The sequence below is a fragment of the Coturnix japonica genome, chromosome 19 (assembly GCF_001577835.2).
Source record: "Coturnix japonica isolate 7356 chromosome 19, Coturnix japonica 2.1, whole genome shotgun sequence".
In the NCBI taxonomy this organism is placed as follows: domain Eukaryota; kingdom Metazoa; phylum Chordata; class Aves; order Galliformes; family Phasianidae; genus Coturnix; species Coturnix japonica.
Window position 1 is genome coordinate 6,034,210 of NC_029534.1, and position 16,177 is coordinate 6,050,386.

At 42.0% G+C, this 16,177-nt stretch overlaps 1 protein-coding gene across 2 annotated transcripts in view; it reads left to right on the top strand.

Moving 5' to 3' along the window:
• CLTC (clathrin heavy chain) overlaps positions 1–16,177 on the top strand; it is a 29,772-nt gene that overhangs the window by 2,763 nt on the left and 10,832 nt on the right. For both annotated transcript variants that reach the window (XM_015880464.2, XM_015880465.2), the window contains exons 2-19: positions 4,371–4,578; positions 6,087–6,355; positions 6,457–6,618; positions 7,394–7,507; positions 7,906–8,079; positions 8,991–9,188; positions 9,855–10,055; positions 10,330–10,482; positions 10,759–10,881; positions 11,143–11,280; positions 11,565–11,729; positions 11,847–12,027; positions 12,489–12,652; positions 13,930–14,055; positions 14,620–14,762; positions 15,105–15,339; positions 15,688–15,810; positions 15,900–16,045. In XM_015880464.2, coding sequence (XP_015735950.1) covers positions 4,371–4,578; positions 6,087–6,355; positions 6,457–6,618; positions 7,394–7,507; positions 7,906–8,079; positions 8,991–9,188; positions 9,855–10,055; positions 10,330–10,482; positions 10,759–10,881; positions 11,143–11,280; positions 11,565–11,729; positions 11,847–12,027; positions 12,489–12,652; positions 13,930–14,055; positions 14,620–14,762; positions 15,105–15,339; positions 15,688–15,810; positions 15,900–16,045 — 3,023 coding nt within the window. The remainder of the gene's footprint in view (positions 1–4,370; positions 4,579–6,086; positions 6,356–6,456; positions 6,619–7,393; positions 7,508–7,905; positions 8,080–8,990; positions 9,189–9,854; positions 10,056–10,329; positions 10,483–10,758; positions 10,882–11,142; positions 11,281–11,564; positions 11,730–11,846; positions 12,028–12,488; positions 12,653–13,929; positions 14,056–14,619; positions 14,763–15,104; positions 15,340–15,687; positions 15,811–15,899; positions 16,046–16,177) is intronic.

A 16,177-nucleotide genomic window follows, 5' to 3' on the forward strand; every position in this document is an offset into this window, starting at 1 on the left:
GGGTGAGAAGGAACCAGGCAGGTCAGCAGGTGATGAACCGTGATATAGCTGAGCTGTACTATCGTGTATTTCACGTAATAACTGAACTTGCACCAGGCATTCTGGTGTGACTGAGGGCATTAATAAATATTTTTCTGAACCCGAATATATAAAGCACATTTAGAATTATTCTGTAAACTTGTCTAGGCAGTGCAGAAACCAGCCAGTTCATGTTATGTACCTTTGTAACTAAGGAGTGTGTTCCTGTGTCTGGCCGCTGGTGGCACAAACCTGGCTGCCCACTGTGTGGGCCCAACGTTTGGTATTTGTTGGCATTTTAAGAAGGTGGGAATGGAAGGCAGCACTGCTGTGCCTAATGGTGTTACCATGGGGCTTCCCACTCTGCTTCATGGATGTGAATTCCTAAAGCTTGGAATGTTCTGATAGAGGTTGTGGGGGAAAATCTGTAGTGAAGAATCCACACAAGCTGACAAGTGTGCGTGCAGACTAATTGGATAGGAGCAATTAGTTAAGCAGTTGATAAGCTAGGCCTCTCACCAAGCCCTTTGCACTAGAATTGGAGGCAGCAGTCTGCAGCAGGGCTGTGTGCTGGGGTGGGGGGACCTCCCCATAGGGACATGACCAAAGCAGCAGCTCTGCCCTGGGCTGCAGGGCTTCTAACCTGAACAGTGTGTTGGTAGCAGTGGGGACCACAGGGCTAGCTTGGTCAGGCAGAAAATAGGAAGGACATAGAAGTCTTCAATATGATGAAGGTCTCTAGTCTGTTGAAAGCATGACTTCCCAGTCTGCCTCAGGCTGTAACTCCCACCTTGAAGCAGTAAACGTGGGCTGTTTCAGAGCTGTTAGCATACTGTGCTGCAGCTACGTGGTCACTACCTCCAACAGATCAGTGTGGACTTGAATCTTCTGTGTGACTCAGGTTTGCTTCGCCAGTTTCATGGATGGAAGTAGATTAGTGGCTGAAATGTAGCCTGGTGCCTTCTGGGCTCAGTGGCCAATTGCGATAGAACCAATGTGACTCACTGCACACCAAGGTGCTTTACTTGTAGAACAAAACAACCACTAATAAAGCTGCAGGTTTCTCGAAGGGCTGAGAATGCCTCTGTGACTTCCAGCAGCACACAGATAAGGGCGCTCTGGATGGGGACACTGCAGCTGCCTGTGCTGCATCCTGTTGAGTGTAAAGCCGAGGTGGAATGCACGCTCAGCACTTCTGCACCCTTCCTTGTAGGCAGAGGGAAACTATTTGACAACTAAGCAAAGTGTCACAAGAAAGCCAATGTTCCAGGAAAGGGTCATCAAAGTGACTGCTGTCAGCAGTTTTACTATTCAGTTTGATGTCAAACATGTGTGTGCTACCACAGCTTCCCTGGGTGAGTTACCCCTACTTGAGGCATACTGCAGTGAAAAAATCATCTTACTAATCAGACTTTCATTTACTGTGTAAGAAACATTTCCTTCTTAGCACTGCCCAGATAAATGCCATCATGGAATTTGATGGTTCAGTGCAGCCCACAGTTGACTCAACTCTCTAACCTCGTGCCTGGAGGATTCCTTCAGGACCCAGTCTGTGCTGAGCAGAACAGATCCTGCTGTCGGTGGCAATCCATCGATGGAGCAGCTCCTTCACAGAAGCCTTTCTTTCATTGTGCTTTCAGGGCACTGCTGGAACTGAGCTCTGCCACAAACGTTAGTGAGTAAAACAGCCTCAACTGGAAACTGGTTGCTCAAGCACTCCAGCAAGTTCTGCTTTTATATCTGTGTGAAAGCCAAGTGTTTTTCATAGCATAATGTAAGAGTATTTAATGATTCCTTCTTTTTAGACTTGTTCCTGAATTGGTGAAAGCTGATGGACCTGAATGAGTGCCGTATTAAATGATTGCTTTTGTTCATTTATTTTTTCCTCAATAGTAAGAGAAAAGGAAGAAAAAAATCTGCTGTAAAACCCTTTTAGTTGTGAACTCTGGAGCTCATCCATGAAGCAGTATTGAAATCTTGCTAATAAAAGCCTACTATTATGTTCCCTAGTAGTAAACTTAGTCTCTGTTTACTTAACTTTTAAACTCTTGTGCCTCAGTCAGCTGAACTTTAGCCTGTTTGGGGAAGGGAATTACCAGCGCTGGGAGAAGTGGTCCATGCTTGAGGAGCTGTGGGCAGCAGGTCTGGGTGGAGGCAGGGGAGCTCCTGTAAGCTTTACCAGTGAAGCAGGTGGCGCTCAGGCTGGCAAAGCTCTCATGCAATCAAGTGCAGAGATCCCCACCATTGGAGTAAACCCTGTCCTGGTGCTTAATCATGCACCTGGATCGGTCTGCTGAGGGACAGAGATGAACTGTAAGCAAAAAGACTCTTTGTGCTTAAAGGGCTTCCTAAAGGTCATGCCTCCATTAGAAAGCTTTCCTGGGTTTGCTTCAGAACTCCAGTGCTAACTCGCTTTTCTTTTTTTTGCCCTTGAAAATCCTCAGTAAGTTTAAGAGCAACCACATCTTCCATGATTAACCAGGGCTGCATGCCTCAGGTGTGACACCTAGCAGATGGCAGCTTCATCACAATTCAGATCTATTTTTCCTGCACTATCTACACTGCTTTGATCCAGTGGTCATGTCCAGACCTCCCTAAGATTTCTGCCATCTGCTTGGACTTGCTGCTTTGGTTTATTCTGCTTACCATGCCCATCTGAATGTGGTGCTGTGAGTCACAGCCAGGCGGAGTGCCTGGTGCTCTCAAACTGCTCTCCTTGAACAAGGAAATGGAGCCCTTTCTGAATGAAGCAGCACTTGCTCAGCTTGCAGCCTTAGAAGGAGGAAGCACTGCATCCTTGTGGGTGTCTTCCAGAAGAAACTATTAGTTAGGTCTCCAGACCCCCTCTACCTGCAGAGATACGGGCAGGTCATGTATTCAGGTGTCACTCTTGGGCTTGGAGGATCCTACTAATAATGGTGTGAAATGGAGATGTGAACCAGCTTGCTTGAATCAGTTTTGCTTCTAGTCTTACCATCTTGCCAGAGAACCATAATGAAACAGTGCCCTTTTAGACAAGGGACTTAATGCAGAGTGACTGTAGAACCAAACACAAAGGCTGAATCATTTTCCAGAAATATTGTCCTTCAGCACACTCAAGGAGATGGAGCTGACTTGCTCTGAGCCTCAGTGCAAGCTGTGCTGAGATCTGCCATCCCCAACCCTTGGCTGATGTGGTCCATCCATAGCAATGCCTGTAAGCAAAGCTTGCTCTGCTAACTCTGTGCAGTGCAACTCAGCTTCTTCTCCCATGTGCTGCCTGAGAGCCAGGGCAGAGGGAAGTGGAGTAAAACACCCTCTTTATCCGGAGCTGCAAGTAGGCTGAGACAGCCTGTCTGGGGTGTGGTCACCTCCAACCCTGTGCAGAGCAAGACTGATAAGGACTTGACTGTTTCTTTGAATTAGAACAATGCTCTGAAGGAACCATCCCTCCTTGGGGGTGTGAAGGGGCAGAAATTCTCATGGCCTCCTCAGGAGCATGAGGAGCTTGCTTAAAGCCTGTGCTGAAAGCTGGACATCTGTGTGCAGTGTGTAACCAGGTTGTTTTCCCCTGTTCAAAATGGAATAAACATTGTTTCGGTACTGCCGTGTTGATACATTAGTCCAAAAGCACATTGAAAAGCTACCAACTGAAGTGCAGTTTGTTGCAAGCTCTGTTAGAATTGTCCTTTCGCGGTATGCATTTAAAGGTTTACAGAAACAGACAGGCTCAGCAGTAAGGGAGATGGCTTGTGGATATCTTGAGTATTAAATAAGGCTGTGATGAGCCATTTCTGATTGCAGTAATGTCCGTCCTGTTGGTTAGATCTGCTTTCTCAGTGATATACAGCCTCACTGCTAGACAAGGCTAGGCTAAATGCTAGACAAGTAGCTTTTTTTAACTCCACAAGGATAAAGATAAAGCTCAGGCACCTCACATGTGGCATTAAGCTTGAAATAGTGATAGATGCCAAGCTCAAATGGAGTGAGATAGGACTCTGGAAGCAAAGCTGATGGCAGTGAGTGCTGAAGCTGTGACCCAAGCACTGCACTGGGAGCTGCCAAGTTCCATGTCCCTTAAACCATCGGAGGGGTTCAAAGTCTGAACACTTGAAGTGAGTTGTACCAGGCCTTGTAGGCAAGGACCCAAGTGCTTGAGCACTGCAGAGCTTCTTCAGGAAGCCAACTGGGTGTAACTGAGGATGGGCAAGGATTCTTATGTTGTGCCATTTATGAGATGTGTGCTTTTAGTTGTGCTGTTACAAAAAGGTACAGGAAGGCCTCCTAACTCCTGTATCATCTTTGTCCCTCACAAAAGGTTTTGGTGATTATGCTGATGTAGTAACTTAATGCTAAACCTTTTTGTTTTCCAGCTCCAAAATCTGGGCATCAACCCAGCAAACATTGGGTTCAGCACTCTGACGATGGAATCAGACAAATTTATCTGCATAAGAGAGAAAGTTGGAGAACAGGCTCAAGTGGTGATCATTGACATGAATGACCCTAGCAACCCAATTCGAAGACCAATTTCAGCTGACAGTGCTATCATGAACCCTGCCAGTAAAGTCATTGCGTTAAAAGGTATGTAAGTCCTGGTAAAGAAAGGTCTGAGGTAGCTGCAGAGCTCTCTGTAGTGCTAGTTTATGACTGACTTAATTCTCTCGGGCAGCTTATGTGGGAGGATGCCTTTCCAATTTTCCACTGCTTAATGAAAGCTTGAGTTCAATTCTGAAAGTAGCTGGGTAATATTTTTTAGTTAAATCTTGCTACTATTTTGTTGAACATCAAGGGGAACCTTTCTGCTTTGCAGTCAGAATGTTTACAGCTTCAGTGCCCTGCAGAGAGAGCTGGAAGGAAAGCTCAGGCTTTAGGATACTTCTGGAATGATCTTGGAGAGAAGCGAGATCTGATCTCCTGAGCATACAGGGTCTGTTAACAGACCTTCTCTTTATAGAATGGGAAACAAAGACCAGGGAGGAAGGGAAATATTCCTGAAGGCCATAGTCTGGCCTTGCTGGAAGAGACTGGTGCACTGATCAGTGCATATTTGTTGTATCAGTCAGAGATAAGAGGGGTAAAACTACCCATGGAAGACTTGTTTAGTCCAGGAAGCACAAGGTCACCTGACTTGGTATCTCTGCAATACAGTGAACAAACATGCCTCTGAAGTCTCCAGCAGTGTCGTTCTTTTCCTCCCAAGAGGCTTTGAATGTTCTGTTGCTTTCAGAATGAATGTATTGCTAATGGAAAATGTTTAAATGTGTTCAATGTTGTGTAAGTTTGACTTTAATGCTGTGCTACTGTTTTGTCACAACTTTAATGCTTTCTTGTGTGTGCAGATGGTGAGTTATCTCAATTGACTGTACTAGTTGCTGTCTTGTCTTATGAAAACAGAAAGCAGAATCAAATAGCTCAGGTTTATGGTGTACGTGGCTGATCAGCCATGTTAAACAACTGAAAGCCTGACATTCTGAGGTTTTTCATTCACCATTATGTGTAATTAAAGTAACTTGTCCTTTTACCTTTTAGAGCTTGTGTTGGTTGCTAGATTCCTTTCCTTGCACAGTTTGTGTTAGTCTGGTTTGCAGCCAGTAGCTCTGTGTATCCCGATAGCGTTACTTAAGGGTTTTGGTTAATGAGTCTGAATTATGACAGCTGTCTAACAGCTCGACTTTTCCATGTTAGGTTGTGTTATTCTTGAAACAGATGTGGACTTCATTTTGAATGACACTGATGTAGTTCTCCTCGTGACCTCTGAGAGACTCAGCATTACCATAGCCTGGTTTTGATGTACATAAGCATCATGCAGCTTGTGTAGCTGAAGCTTTTGTCTTCTACCAAGCTGTTTGATTGGCCAGTGAATGGCAAATTCAGACCAAAAAGTGTACGAATATGTGGTTGTAAAATTAGGAAAGCAGCCTGGTTAAAAGTAATAATTAATCACGAAATGATGCTGCCAATATACAATAGCATGGTCTAAAAAAGTCATGATAGATTAACATCACAATGCAGCTCTTCTACTTTTAACCAGGGCTTGAAGTGACAGGTGGAAACTGCAACAACCTGGCTAACAACATTATGTTTTCCAGCTGGGAAAACGCTTCAAATATTTAACATTGAAATGAAGAGTAAAATGAAGGCTCATACAATGACGGATGATGTCACCTTCTGGAAGTGGATCTCTCTGAATACTGTCGCCCTTGTAACGGATAATGCAGTCTACCATTGGAGTATGGAGGGGGAGTCCCAGCCTGTGAAGATGTTTGATCGGCATGCTAGTCTTGCAGGCTGCCAGATCATCAACTACCGCACTGATGCGAAGCAGAAATGGCTACTAATAACTGGCATATCTGCACAGGTAATTCAGCTTAGTGTGACAACGTACTTAGTAACATTAACTTATGTGAAATTGCTGGCCATGTGCTTGCTGCAATCTGACTGTTGTTTTGTCTCATCTAGCAAAACCGTGTTGTGGGAGCAATGCAGCTCTATTCCGTAGACAGGAAAGTTTCACAGCCGATCGAGGGGCACGCAGCTAGCTTTGCACAGTTCAAGATGGAAGGAAATGCTGAAGAATCCACTCTCTTTTGTTTTGCAGTAAGAGGGCAAGCTGGGGGTAAGGTAAGACTTGGTTCTAAACTTGTTGTAATCTTCAGCGACTCATCCTGATTACCTGCTTTCAGGAAACAAAGTGGTTTAATAGACCAGGTTGCCATATGGGAAAAAGTGAAGGACTGTCTGTTAGTCTGAATGCTGCTTCTGTAGCATGTACAAAAACTGGGGCATGTACAGCTTCACAGCAGGACTACCTGATCTGGAAGTCTGTTTCCAGTCATGAAGTGAGGTGCATGTTGTGACTGCAAACCAGTTAGCAGCTTGAAGGATGTGACTCCTGGTCTCACAAGTAAAGCTGAAGTGAAAAACTGCCATAGTCTCTTTGCTGATTCACAGTATGGGACTTAACTTCCAAATTACTGGATGGAAATGAAACAGTGATGTTGCCACAACCTAATGCCAACACTATAATTATATAAACTACTGCAAGTGAAAGTTGAAACAAAGTAGAGCTAAAGCTAGATTCAGAGAAACGTTTTCTGAGCTGTCTCAGTAAGCCAAGTTGATAGAGTGCATAAAAAGTGACCTAAGAGAATCCTTAAGCTTCTAAGTAGCTAGAGGTAACTAAAGATCTCAATTGTTTTTGTAGTGTATGGAGCATGAGTACAGTGTGCTACACCTTACACCTATGCTAATTTTCAGGAAGACTGGTTTAACTCTTCTGCTTGCATTAGCTTTGGATTTAGGCTTGGCAGCAAGAGAGTTACCATATCTTTATTGTTAAATCCCTTGTTACATGTATTACATGGTAACTAACAAACTGATCTTACCTGTTACACAGTTGCACATCATCGAGGTTGGCACACCACCAACTGGGAATCAGCCCTTCCCAAAGAAAGCAGTGGATGTCTTCTTTCCTCCTGAAGCACAGAATGACTTTCCTGTTGCGATGCAGGTATGGTGGCTGTACACAGGAACCGATCTGCAGGTTCTCTTGGTGGATATAACTGAGTAGCAGAGCACTGGGAGCCAGGTGATCATTATAAATCTGAAACTTGGCACTAAACTTTACTAGTGTGATTTCTTCTCTTGCTTCAGTAGTGCTAAAGTCAAAATGGGGACTTAAGTGGTGTGTGAAGATGGCTCACTCTTATTTATAGAACAAATATCCATGTATATTGAACAGACTTCCAAGATATTAAAACCTTAGTCTACTGTGAGAGCACTCAAGTATTCAGTAAAGATGTAGCAGCACTTGTAGCTCTTTTGAAGTGATGTAATTATCTGGTTCTCATAAGCATCTAATCATTTTATTCAATACCAAAATTGAAATAATCTATTCCTGTCTTGCAGATCAGTGACAAGCATGATGTGGTGTTTCTGATAACAAAATATGGCTATATCCACTTGTATGACCTGGAAACTGGCACCTGTATCTACATGAACAGAATCAGTGGAGAGACCATATTTGTTACTGCCCAACATGAAGCAACAGCTGGAATTATAGGAGTAAACAGGAAGGGACAAGTAAGAAATGGAAACTACTTGCTTATCCAATCTTACTGAACTTTAATGATAAGGCTACAGTGTTCATATTGGTACTTAGATGTCTTCACAAATGAATGAGACAGAATACAGAGGGAGCAGTATGGTAATATCATTTACCTGAACATGAATGCAGCTTGTCTGTCTTCTAGGTTTTTTTTATAACTCTGGTTCTCATTGCATAATTTTAATATATATATATGTGTGTGTGTGTGTATGTTTAATGGCAGTCAGTGCATCTAAGCACTGTCCTACTGTGGGGAGAGAACTAGAATATACTTCCACTTAGGTAGATGACTTCTTACAGAACACACATTAATGCAGTCTTAATACGCTGTCATGGTTTTATAATGTTGCTGTCAATATTTCACATCATAACATCATGTGCAGTATGGAAATTCTTCATTTAGGACATTTCATTTCTGACAGTGTTGTGAGCCCCATTGAAAATGTGCTACCCTGTCTCCATATATATCTTAGTTGAACCAATCTGCTGACATTATGCGGCTATGTCTCAGGACTGAACTATTTCACATGTTGTTTCTTGTATTGGTAATACTGAGCAGGGTTGTTCCTATTTCATCCTCTAGGATTCGTTACTTAAGATGCTGAGTATACATTACAGAATAATGATTCTTTGAGCTCTGTTATTTCTGACTTTTATAAGCAGTTCAGACAGACTGTTATTTGTCTCCCTTGATGCAGTAAATGGTTAAATAGAGGTTCTTTCCAACTAGAGGTATGTTTATCAAATAATGGCAAAGCGTTGCTGTTATCAAGGGATGGAAGAGCTTTCAGTGTATGCTATAGCTTTTGTTTTAGAGATTAACTTAGCAGTTGCCTTTCTTCTTTTATTTGAACTAACTGGGAGCTTTCCTTATTAATTTATTCAGGTGTTATCAGTCTGTGTGGAAGAAGAGAATATTATTCCCTACATCACCAATGTTCTGCAGAATCCTGACCTAGCTTTACGAATGGCCGTCCGCAACAACCTGGCTGGAGCTGAGGAACTTTTTGCCAGAAAATTCAATGCATTGTTTGCACAAGGGAACTATTCAGAGGCAGCAAAGGTGGCGGCTAATGCCCCTAAGGTAATGGTTGAGCATTCAGAACAGTACTGACCTCTACTGACTTAAGCTTTGTGCATCAGGAAAGCTCACTGGGTTTCTTTAGTGGCAGGACTAGACACCTGCCCTAATGTAGTACTTCTTAACATACCTATGAGAAACCTGTACTCAGTGTTCTGACAGTACTCGCATGCTAGAAGGTTCTAAAGCTGGGATAGATCCTGCAGAGGGAGAGAGGAATAACTGCAGTAATATCTGTGTGGCTTAATGCTTCTAGTTCTTACTTGAATCCCCAGTGATAGGGAAAGTCTCTGTGAAAGGACAGCCTCCAGTAGGGGCCATACCTAGAAATAGGGTAAAAAAGAGCAACTAAGTGCAAAGAGTATTTAGCATGAAATTCAGATGAGAAGAAACTGAATGCAAGGACAGGAGTGTCTTAATGTTGTAGGAATGTCCTCTGAACTTAAGACCAGTATCAGTAGCAATACACATTTAATAGGCTGTTATTGCATGTCTTCTGTCAAAACATCTCCAATGCAGTGTTCAGCCGTGCTGCTTCTGACAATTTTTCTGGGTTGGAAAAACATAATGTTGCCATAGTAAGCATTTCTAACTTCAGCTTTCTGGAGGAACTCTTGCCAAGCCACAATAGCAGAACAGAAAACTGAAATGCATCTCTATTTCTGGCAGGGAATTCTGCGTACTCCAGACACCATACGCCGTTTCCAGAGTGTTCCAGCACAACCAGGACAGACTTCCCCTTTACTCCAGTATTTCGGTATTCTACTTGACCAAGGGCAACTGAATAAATATGAGTCTCTGGAACTTTGCAGACCAGTGCTTCAGCAGGGCCGCAAGCAACTTCTGGAAAAATGGTTGAAGGAAGATAAGGTATGTTTGGGATGGATAATTCAAGGGACTTAAAGGGACACAACTGCCTAAAAATGCTTTTTTTGAGAGAAAAACTCAAGCTGGGAAACTCTTCAGTTCACTAGAGTCATCAAACTGCTGATAGGATGAACATCTGTCAATTTTCTTCCAAGATGATGATATCGATATGATTCTAAATGTTTGTTTATTTAATAAACAAAAAGAAAGGAAGAACATAATAATGCACTTTAGTATAACACTGTCAGAGTTGACTTAATATATTTATTTTTAACAGCTGGAGTGCTCAGAGGAGCTGGGAGACCTTGTGAAATCTGTAGATCCTACCCTAGCACTTAGTGTCTATCTGAGAGCCAATGTTCCAAATAAAGTCATCCAGTGTTTTGCTGAAACAGGACAAGTCCAGAAGATTGTTTTGTATGCTAAGAAGGTAAGAGGAAACTTGAATGCTATATCCATTCTCTGTTTTAAGAATAATTGGTATCTGAGATTCTATGTAGCATCTACTGAGATCTAAGGTTCTGTTGTTACTAATTACTCCTGGACTTCATACGTGTATCCTCTCGTACTTCCCTATGTAGTAGCCTCCTCCAAATGAGGAAATTGTGACTGGGTTGTGTAAGCTGCTGACAGAAGCTTTTACTGAGCTCTGTGTGTAGCAAAGCTTCTTCTCTTGCTGAATTTCTACTTTTCACTATTTCTTCAGGTTGGATATACTCCAGACTGGATTTTCTTGCTGAGGAATGTAATGAGAATCAGCCCTGATCAAGGACAGCAGTTTGCCCAAATGCTTGTTCAAGATGAAGAGCCTCTTGCGGATATAACACAAGTAAATAATTTTACTGCTATGTAATGTTAAATCTTGAGTCCTTAAACTGGTAAATGGAGCCATATTACATACCATTAGGGAAAGATTTTGAACTGTACGTTAGGGCTTACTTCAATGAGGCAATGTGGTTTCTTAGTTAGTTTTAAGAATGTAAGTGGCAGCTTAATGCAGTAGTAACCATAATTGGTGTTACTTTGTCTAAATGTGCTTCTAGGTCCTAATCAAAAGCCTATTTTTAAATATTTTTAATTTTTTTTTCAGATTGTGGATGTTTTTATGGAATATAACTTAATTCAGCAATGTACGGCCTTCTTACTGGATGCACTGAAGAATAATCGCCCCTCAGAAGGTCCCCTGCAAACACGTTTACTTGAGATGAACCTCATGCATGCACCCCAGGTATGCTTTGAGAGTTATACTGGCTCAGGTTTGTCTGTGGCTGGACTAGCCACTAGTTTGTGGTCTGTATCAAATGCCACTGGTAAACAAATAGTATTATGAAAGCATTTATGCTTTAACTTTAAAATTCCAATTCCTTTTTATATTTCTTATAAGTACTTAAAACCCCTAGATAGTTTCTCTTCACTTCAGATAATTTCTTGATAGAATTTGTGTTGATGTTTATGTGGAGCTAAGCAATGAATTGTGGCAGTGCTGTAGCAACTGATTATTATTACTTCCAGGTTGCAGATGCTATCCTGGGAAACCAAATGTTTACTCATTATGATCGGGCTCACATAGCTCAGCTGTGTGAGAAAGCTGGCTTGCTGCAGAGAGCACTTGAGCACTTCACGGACTTGTATGACATCAAGCGTGCAGTAGTTCACACTCATCTTCTCAATCCTGAGGTATGAAATCATATCCTGAATCTAGCAAAAACCAGGCAAATGTTCATTTCTTTCAATGCTGATATCAGCTTGTACAGTGTTTCACTTGGGTCTGAAATGGCTGATGTGTTTCTACAGTGGCTAGTGAACTACTTTGGCTCCTTGTCAGTAGAAGATTCACTGGAGTGTCTGCGTGCTATGTTATCTGCCAACATTCGCCAGAACCTGCAGATCTGTGTCCAGGTAGCTTCAAAGTACCATGAACAGCTGTCGACACAGTCACTTATTGAGCTGTTTGAGTCCTTCAAGAGCTTCGAAGGTGAGTTCATGCTCCTGTGTAGCAAGAGGAACTAGTGCTCACCTTTGTACAAGTGTATATGAAGGACTTTCTTACTTGTTGAAAGACCTATTTTGCTTAAGTACCTCTTCCTCAAAACTACCTTAAAACCTGACCAAAAGCTTAAAGCTTCTCTTTTAGATCAGCACCAACACTCAGTATTGTGTACCTTGGTTGTCTGGAATATTTCACTTTGTTTTTTGAATGCTGCTAGAGAGCTTTGAGCTGTAGGCAACCTAAAAAGTCAAGTACTGCAACTGAGGAAACTTCTAGTGTTCTTTCTTTGTCCAAAATGCTCATCATAAGTTTGTGTAGTCGTTGTAAACTTCTGCAGTAATCCAGTTTCAAGTTCTCTTGTAATCAAAACTAGACAGACTTTCTCAGAAGCTAATAGTTCTCCAATCAAGTACTAGCAAAATAACATGTTGATTGTTTCCTTCAAGGTTTGTTTTATTTCCTGGGCTCCATTGTAAACTTCAGCCAGGATCCAGATGTTCACTTCAAGTATATCCAGGCAGCTTGCAAGACTGGTCAGATAAAGGAAGTAGAAAGAATTTGCAGGGAAAGCAACTGCTATGATCCTGAACGTGTTAAAAACTTCCTCAAGGTAACATTTGGATAGCGGTGGATGGCCTTGAATTGTTTGGGGTTCTGATAAAACATGGTCTGTGTTGCCAACAAAATGAGACAGCTTTGTGAAGATAAATCTTTTTCTTTGGAAACTTCAGCCAAATGAACTGTGGTTTAGCTCTGCTAGGATATGCCAGTCAGTGTAAATACATGATAACTGATCATTCCTGCTGGGATTCAAAGTATCTCCGACATAGTTCAGAAGAGTGGAAAAAGATAATGCACTCTAAGTTCGGATTCTATAGCCTATTGTCAGTACTGAGCTTATTGATGAATGTAACTTTGTTAGAAATAGTGGAAACAGTGTGGGAGGGGAAAACTTTATCTGGGAACATTTCCTGCCTTCGTGTTTGTCAGTTACATAGTATAGTCTTAGATTTTGCTGATTGTATCTGAAGATGGCAAAACTCATTTGAAATGAGAATTCTATTTAAAAAATACCTGGTTTCACTGAGTTGTAAGGTATGTAAATTGATCAAGCCAGCTAAGTTAAGTTATTGAGCTGTCAAATTCCTGATGAAAGCTATTGTTTTTTGTGCTGTTCCATGTCTGGAATGTGCAGGACATGTACCAGGTAAATCTCCCAGTACAGGCCTCCCTGTGTAAAGTCCTTAACTATGATTTGTATATGTAGGATTATATTCTGGGATGTGCATGTTCAAATAAGTGATCTGAAATACATGTCTGGACTAGTGTCCAGCACATAGGCAAGCTTTTGTGCTGTAACTGTTGTAATCTGATGCTTGGAATGGTTTTAGCTAACTTAATCTGGTTAACATTTTTAGTACTAGTTTGATTCTTATTGTTCTCTAAATCCATCGCTGTAAGGTATCACAGGACACGTGACACTTAAAGTCAATTCTGTTTGTAAGCTTTCTGTTGCGACATACAACTCAAGTCTTGGTTGAATTCTTTCTGAAATCCCAGAGTGCTAATCCTGCACACCAAACACCAGTGGCGACTAAAAATGCTGCCTAGAGCTTAGACTTACAATAGCTGTACTGTGTTGTAAAACTTCATAGATCTTGCCATGCAAAGAACCACTGTTAAACTTCAGAAAGCTTCTTGCTGTATGCCCTGACATGGGTGTGAGTACTCCGTTTTGCTGCATATTGCAAGCAACAAGTTTGAGTAATACACTGTTGTTATTTGATTAACCATTGAATTTTGAGCTTTTAAGTTCAAGTGTTTAGTTGTATTTGTCTGTTTAAGTCTGAGAACAAAATCATATAATGGAAGTTCTTCTCCTTGTAGGAAGCTAAACTCACTGACCAGTTACCGCTCATCATTGTATGTGATCGCTTCGACTTTGTCCACGACTTGGTGCTGTACTTATATAGAAATAATCTCCAAAAATATATTGAGATTTATGTGCAGAAGGTAAGCTCCAACCAGTCACTTGGCTTTAGTGAATCAAACCGATCAACCTTTCTAGTGTTGGATGCAGCTATAAGCATAATGTTTGTAGTTATTTGGTAAAAAAGCCTTGAGTGATGCCTAAGTATCTACTAATGGCCTTTGACAAAATAACCTTTATGGGAGTCACATCTTTAATTTATTCTCCAGTCAAACTGAGCAGTAGCACTGGAAATATGCCTCATAAAGGCGGAAGACTTGATAGAATAACTATGGGTTTTTTAAGATAGTTTTAACTTCCAGCTTTGGGACAGGGAGGGCAGGCAGTTCTGTACAGTTTCTTGCAGGGACAAATTGGTTCGCTCAGCAGGTCTTCCTATGGGGAGTGAGCACTAATGAGCCAGTGACTGGTTATGACTGGAGAACTGATTTGTTTTCTTGTTATGTGCTCAGAACCTCAGGAGATGGGGGAAAAAAAGGGCAAGAAGGTGAGGTCACTCTGAGCAAAGCATCCTTTATGTGTTCTTCTGAGGAGAAATACCTGTGCTGTATGGCAACATGCTGACTTCTTAAAATGATCCTATTTAGGTGAATCCAAGCCGCCTGCCTGTTGTTATTGGGGGACTGCTTGATGTGGATTGCTCTGAAGATGTGATAAAGAACCTTATCCTTGTAGTGAGAGGCCAGTTTTCAACTGATGAACTTGTTGCAGAAGTTGAGAAGAGAAACAGGTATTATATTTCTGCAAGTCTCCTGATGCTGCTAGACATTTGGTAATGGTTATAATGTTCATTCATCCATGCACGTCCTCATTAAGTAACTAAATCTGATAATGACAGCCAGAAGCTGCCTTTGGGTGAGAAAGCAGCAGTCTGCTTTAATTTTTGGCTGATGCGAGGACCTCTATTAAGTAGCCTTTTGTAGTGGAACAGAATCTGAGCCAAAATGGAGTACTGAAACTCTGGTTTAATTACTGACTCCTTCACACACTAAAGCTGACTTTCACAGTGAAGAAACTATGCAAGTGATTACTTACTCAACCTTTAATGCAAGAAAACCCACCTTCCTTCTAGGCTGAAACTACTTTTGCCCTGGCTGGAGGCAAGAATTCATGAGGGTTGTGAGGAGCCTGCAACACACAATGCATTGGCCAAAATATACATTGATAGCAACAACAACCCAGAAAGATTTTTGCGTGAGAATCCTTACTATGATAGCCGAGTTGTTGGCAAGTACTGTGAGAAGAGGGACCCGCACCTGGCCTGTGTGGCTTATGAACGTGGACAATGTGATTTGGAACTGATCAATGTACGTATGCCCAAACAGTGGACTTGTGGGTTAAGTGCTAGCATGAATATCACTGGGATATCAAGCTTATGGATGACAACAGCATTTACTTCATAAAAAGTACTAAGCTAAAAACTGCTTGCTTGCAACAGAATAGGTAGCTGTTTGGTTGGCCCTCTGCACATGAATGAGAAATGGGGCTTTCCCCTGGAAATTCTAGAATGGGGGGTGGGGGTAGTATCAAAGCCTGCCATTTCTAGCCTGCATCTCAGGGGAGCTTGTTTGATGTTGCAGTGCAATTAGTTTGTCTGCTAGTAGTAGGCTCAAATGGTTGTGACTTCATTCTGAAAAGCATTTTCCTTTCACTAGGTGTGCAATGAGAACTCTCTCTTCAAAAGCCTTTCCCGCTACTTAGTTCGCCGTAAAGACCCTGAACTGTGGGCCAGCGTGCTGCTGGAAAGCAACCCATATAGAAGGCCACTAATTGACCAGGTATATCAGCTACAGTGTTAAAAGCCTTTGCTATCCTAACCTGACTTCCTTGCACCTGACTCACCTGACTTGTCAACAACTGCCTGCAGGTTGTCCAAACAGCTTTATCAGAGACACAGGATCCTGAGGAGGTTTCTGTCACTGTGAAAGCTTTCATGACTGCAGATCTTCCCAATGAGCTTATTGAACTGCTGGAGAAAATAGTTCTCGATAACTCTGTATTCAGTGAGCACAGGTGTGTAATGTCAAAACTGGATCGCAAGAAACTTGAATGTATAGCTGATGTGAGCATTGAGCTGCTGTGATGTGGAACAGCAAACAAACAAGGAACTTCTCCAGAAGGGAGGGTAAATCTCTTGTTCATTAC